The sequence below is a fragment of the Olea europaea genome, chromosome 9, assembly GCF_002742605.1.
Source record: "Olea europaea var. sylvestris chromosome 9, O_europaea_v1, whole genome shotgun sequence".
Taxonomy (NCBI): Eukaryota; Viridiplantae; Streptophyta; class Magnoliopsida; order Lamiales; family Oleaceae; genus Olea; species Olea europaea.
In genome coordinates this window covers 5,278,749-5,284,966 of record NC_036245.1, presented here as the reverse complement: position 1 = coordinate 5,284,966, position 6,218 = coordinate 5,278,749, and the positions used below count along the sequence as shown (strand labels likewise).

Here is a 6,218-nt window from a genome sequence, read left to right as displayed (position 1 = left end):
CCACGAGCTCGTTGGGCAACGAGCCCGAGCACGAGCCGAGCTCGTAGGGTAACGAGCCGAGCCGGCTCGGCTCGGCCCATTGACATCGCTACCCTAAACTTAATGGCCCACCCCTTCACAAACATGTGATGGAGCTGCCACCACCACCCCACAACCATTCTCCTTGAAAATCTACCAAAAATCTGAGAAACTAAAATAGATACAAAACGAAATCCAAATATTTTTTTTGAAATCCTAAATATCCAGTTTGCTCATTTTCAATCCAATCGAGATTTGAATTTATAATATTTATAATTTAGTAATATGTCTTTTGGCAAAACTAAATGTTCGAAAATCTAGTTTCTTTACGAAACCAAATTGGTGGAAAATCTGGTTTATCAACTCGAATCATCCATGTTAGACAAGAGACAACCAAATCTGAGAGATCGTTTAGCTATTTCTCAATATAAGGAAAAAAAATCGGTGGATTCAGCGCAAGCACCCATCAATGCTCGGTGGTGCAAGATCTGCCAGTAGTGGTTGTTCGTGTTTTTTGTTTATATTTTATAATTAACTAAATTTGAAAAATAACTTACAACATATTAAATGAAGGTTAGACATTTATTTTCGATCAATTGAAATTATTTTTGGATGGAAATCGTTAGAGTTGTATCTAGCCTCTGTTTGATTCCCATTAAATTAAATTACATTGCATTCTATTTTTCTTTCTCTTATTTTCAACCACACAATCTCCCATAAAATAATATTACACGTAAATCGAAAATTTTTCCTTCTTTTTCAACTACTCATTTTTCTAAAAAATACTATTCCCCCCATTTTTATTTTCAGGTAATGGGAATCAAGCAGGGGCCTAGCCTAGGCATTTTTCAAAGAAAAAAAATTAGAGCTATGCTGCCAAATTTTCAAAAAATTAATACACCCAAAGGATGAAAATTTGGGAGCTATACTGCGATATTAGTACTGATTTATTCGTAACAACAAATTATATTATTATTTCACTGTATAATTTACCACGTGATAAGAATTGAACATTTTTTCCTCTATATATAATTACATTTTAATTCACAAAACATTGCACAAGATATTGTAATGATGATATGGCAAATTTTTTTCCTATTTTTCTTTAATTAGTCTGATGGAATTTATCTAAAATTGCCTAATTTCATATTAAAAGAGTAAACATAAAGATTGAATAGTCTCAGGTCGCCTAATTCTTGTATGAAACTCATTTTTTTTCATAAATTCAGTTAAACAAATTTATTTTGTTGAGTTATAAATTACTCAAATAGTCATTGAACTTTGCCAAAAGTTTTCAGGAGATCACTGAACATCAATTCTTCCCCATATAGTGTAACTTCCCGAATTCTCTAAACCGAAGAGTTAAAAACAATCGATCTTTCTTTGGTTTGACCCCTTTAATGCTAACCAAAATATTTTGTAAATCACAAAGTTCTTGATTTTTTTTTAATTGAAACATAAAAAAATTTAATGAGAGGTAGTTATTCATATAAATTTGGGCAATTATGGCAAAATTTGATTTTTTTTGAAAGTGTTGGAGGCAATTCAGCAAGTATGGGTTGAACAACAATGGAAGGAAAATATGTTTGGTCTAGCCAATGTCTACTAAAAATTATGAATATGTATTGCTCAAATATGTTGGACAGAAAACTCGAATTCGACACAACGCAGTTTACTAAAATGGGCATAATAACTTTATCTCTGGATAATATTTTAAGGTAATTCAAATGGCTGCTATTAGAAGACTCATGGATCTTTCAAACGCCACTAATTTCACTCTAAAATGTGCACCGTAGCCCAATTTATACAATTTTCAGTCAGAAAGACAGAATTTGAATTTTAAGTTCAACGATAAATAAACTTCAGGCGTAGTCATTCCAACATTTCCAAATTATGGTTGACATGAAATGTAAATAAAACTGATGAAATAGAAGTTTAAATGTTTCTGAAAGTGCCATCTAGTCATTCATAATAGATTTACATGAATTGAAAATTTTACTAGAAAGTTGGAAACTTTTCAAATCACCGAGCACTTGCCACCATGCCAAATTGTCGTCATGCCTTGAATCAACATGTGAGATTATAGTGGGAGGTGAGTACTACAAGTAATACTCAGTAGGAACCTACTAGAGTAAATGATAAAATATATATATGATTTTAGAATGCAAACTTTGGTCTTTTGTGTCACCGTTAAACTCTTTCTCTTGTTTGAACAACCAAACGGTGCTTCCTTCATGTGCAACACAATAAGGTGTCACCTTCAATCTCTTACTCCTATTTGAGGCACCAAATGGTGCCTCCTTCATGAGTGACACAATAATACGTTTGATGCAAAAACAAAAATAAATAATTCTTATACCACTTACAAAAGTACTCCTCAAATATTTGGAGTTTGAATATCCTTTCGTGTCCAACAAGAAATAAAATGTAGCATACTTTAGCCTTTTCTTCAGAAATTTTCAGATTTAAAGATCCCTTGGTTCTATGGAAAAAGGGAAAAATAATTTTACGTAAGAGTATAATAGTTTGGGAGAGAAAATGTGACTTTAGAGGTTTTTGGAGACTTTGTTTTTCAAATGAAAGATGATAATTTAGTTCAACTGTATTTTGTACAAAAATGGAGTTGTGAAATTGTTTTTCGAACACAAAACAGTGATCTCAATTACAGTAACCAAATGGGAGTAAAAACAAATGGTGAGTAGGATATTAATTTTGTGCATAATGGTGGAGTTATAATAGTGTAGGTTACTTTCTAATGAAAAGGCAAGAGTTTCATGGCAATTGGAATTAATCATCATGTTAATGGAATTTAAAAAAAAAAAAAATCAATTATGAAGTAAACACGTTATTGACTATGGAATTCAAATGAAATATTTTCTTATTATTATTTTATTACTTTTATATTAATAAAATATAAATTTTAGATTACTTTTCTTTCTAATGAGATAACTTGGATATAAATTGTACAAAATCATTGTTTCTTGAGCCCAAATTATTTTATTTAATATGAGCTACAAAATGAGTATAATATTCGATATACTTTATCAACATTTAAAATACTTAAATATTCATCACAAATAGTTTATATTAAATTCTATAAGTACTCGTAGGCAAGGTAAATCTTTTATGCAAATAAGCGGATCGAGTTACCACTTCAACCTTCAGACTATTAACGTGACGACAAATCTAAAAATGGACTATTTTATTTACTAAATGATCAATATTAAATTTAGGGTGACGATATAATAAATATAATTCAAATTATTTTCGAGTCCTACTAGAAAATTTTATTTTAAAACGAACCAAGATTTTTTTTATTTCTCGGTCGCTACAACTCGCCCCACTTAAAAAATAATTTTGTCCTCGAAGTCCAACTTGTTTAGAGAGATCGGGATACTTGGCTAAAATGTCTTCTTCCCTTTCCCAAGTTGTTCATCCTTATTATGTTTATCTCAATGGATTTTGACTAATGGAACCCTTCGATTCCTCAGAACACGGTCATTTCTCTCCAAAATCACTGTAGGAGCTTCTTCATATGTCATATCACTTTGGACACCCAATGATCAAACATTCACGACATGGTTAGGATCTGAAATATACTTTCTCAACATAAAAACGTGAAATACGTTGTGCACTGCTGATAGTTCAGGTGGCAATGCTAGACGATATGCCACATTTCCAATTTTTTCAAGAATTTCAAATGGACCAATAAATCTTGGACTTAATTTTTCTCTCTTTCCAAATCATAGTATTCCTTTCATTGGTGCCACTTTGATAAAGCTCTCCAACGTCGAAAGTTAATTCTTTTCTCCTTTTGTCAGCCTCTTTTGACAATCTTGGGTGGTCTTAATTCTTGATCTAATTTTATGTATGGTCCACAATTGTTTCGACCAATTCTGGACCTAAAACTTTCCTTACACCAACTTCGTCCCAATATAATGGTGAACGACATCATCGACCATACAAAGCCTCATATGATGCCATGTCAATAGTAGCTTGGAAGCTATTGTTGTAAGCATTTCAACTAATGGCAAATGATCTTCCCACTTACAACCCAAATCGAGGACACAAGCTCTCAACATATCTTCGAGAACTTGGATAGTTCGTTCAAATTGTCCATCAGTCTGAGGATGGTATGCAGTACTAAATGTTAACTTAGTACCCATAGCTTTCTAAAGGCTTATCCAAAACTTTGAAGTAAACCTTGGGTCTATGTCAGATATGATAGAAACTGGAACACCATGAAGTCGTATAATCTCTCTGATATAAATCTGTGCGAATTGTTCTAAGTCTAGGTTGTTCGAACTGGCAAAAAATGAGCAGATTTTGTCGGTTGATCTACAATCATCCAAATTGCATTATGACCTCTCATTGATCTAGACAAACCAGTGACAAAATCCATTGCAATCTTCTCCCACTTCCATTCAAGTATGTCCATAGGGTTCAACGCTCTAACGACCTCTGTGTTCAACCTTCACTTGTTGACAAACTATACATTTGGACACAAACAAAGCTATATTTCCCTTCATATTTCTCCACCAAAATGTCTCACGCAAATCTTTATACATTTTAGTTCCACCTAGTTGTGCAGTGTAGAGAGTAGAATAAGCTTCAATCAAAATCTCATTCCTCAATACTTTGTCCTTTGGCACGTACAGTCGGCTGTTAAATGTCAAGGCTTTATCTTCGATGATTTCAAAACCTTTCCTCTTCTCAGTTTTCACTTCATCCTTGATCTTTTCCAAAAAAGAATCATCTCTCTAAGTAGCTACTGTTCTGTCTCTGAGTGTCGATTTCATATTAAAACTTGCTAACATTGCCGATGCCCTTATTGGTGGCGATAATACTTCAATTCTCATATTCTTAAAATCTCGGATTAAATGATCCTACCTCCTGCATAGTACTGAAAGCTGTCCCATGTTCTTTCTACTCAACGCATCATCGACTACATTGGCCTTACACGAATGGTACAGGATAGTGCAATCGCAATCCTTCACCAATTCCAACCATCGTCGCTGTCTCAAATTTAACTCTTTCTGGGTGAAGAAGTATTTGAGACTCTTTTGATTGGTATAAATCTCACACTTGCTCTCATATAGGTAGTTGCACCAAATTTTCAAGGCGTGCACTACCGCTGCAAGTTCGAGATCATGTGTAGGGTAATTTTGTTCATATTGCTTCAATTGTCTCCAAGCATAAGCGATCACTTTCCCATGTTGAATCAAAATTCATCCTAAACCAAGCTTGGATGGATCACTGCGAATAGCAAAACCGTCCAAACTGTTAGGAATAGTCAACACTAGCACAGATATGAGCTTGTCCTTTAGCTCCTGGAAACTCTGCTCACATTTCTCTAACCATACAAACTTAGTACCCTTTCAAGTCAATTGTGTCATAAGACTTGCTATCTTGGAAAATCCTTCTATAAATCATCGATAATAATCGTCTCAACCTAGAAAACTCCACACTTCTCCAACATTTGTTGGTTCCGGCCAATTGGTCATAGCCTCAACTTTGGATTGATCCATTTCAATTCCTCGTGCTGAACAGTGTGGCCTAGAAATTCGACTCAATCTATCCAAAATTCACATTTCTTGAATTTGGCATATAACTTTTCCTCACGCAGTGTTTCTAAAACAATCCTCAGATATTCTTCTTGTTGATGAGAATCTGTCGAGTATATCAATATGTGATAATAAATACGATGACAAACATGTCTAAGTATTGATAGAACACTCTATTCATCAAGTCCATAAACACTATAGGGGCATTCACCAAGCCAAAGGGCATCACCGTAAACTCATAATGCCCATATCGGGTCCTAAACGTTGTCTTTGGTATGTCAACTGAGTTAATCTTCAACTGATGATAGCCTGACCTTAAATTAATTTTTGAAAACACGGATGCTCCCTTCAACAGATCAAATAGATCCTCAATCCTAAGAAGGGAATACTTATTCTTAATCATCAACTTATTTAGTTCATGGCAGTTGATGAGTACCATCTTTCTTTTTTAAAAAGGGTACTGGAGCTCCCATTGGAGATACACTCGGTTTAATGAACCCTTTGTCTAGAAATTCTCCTAACTGCATCTTCAACTCTTGTAATTCCTTTGGTGACATTCGATATGGAGCTTTGGACACAGGAGTAGCTCTAGGTATCAAATCTATCATAAGCTCTACTTGTCTATTGATGAAATAT

At 33.9% G+C, this 6,218-nt stretch overlaps 1 protein-coding gene across 1 annotated transcript in view; it reads right to left on the bottom strand.

Annotated features, from left to right (window-relative positions):
- Positions 1–4,184, bottom strand: part of LOC111399855 (protein RRP6-like 1) — an 11,242-nt gene extending 7,058 nt beyond the window's left edge. Inside the window, 1 exon segment of the mRNA XM_023027348.1 lies at positions 3,943–4,184. Within this exon segment, the coding sequence (XP_022883116.1) occupies positions 3,943–4,184 (242 nt within the window).
- Positions 4,185–6,218: the final 2,034 nt, after the last annotated feature.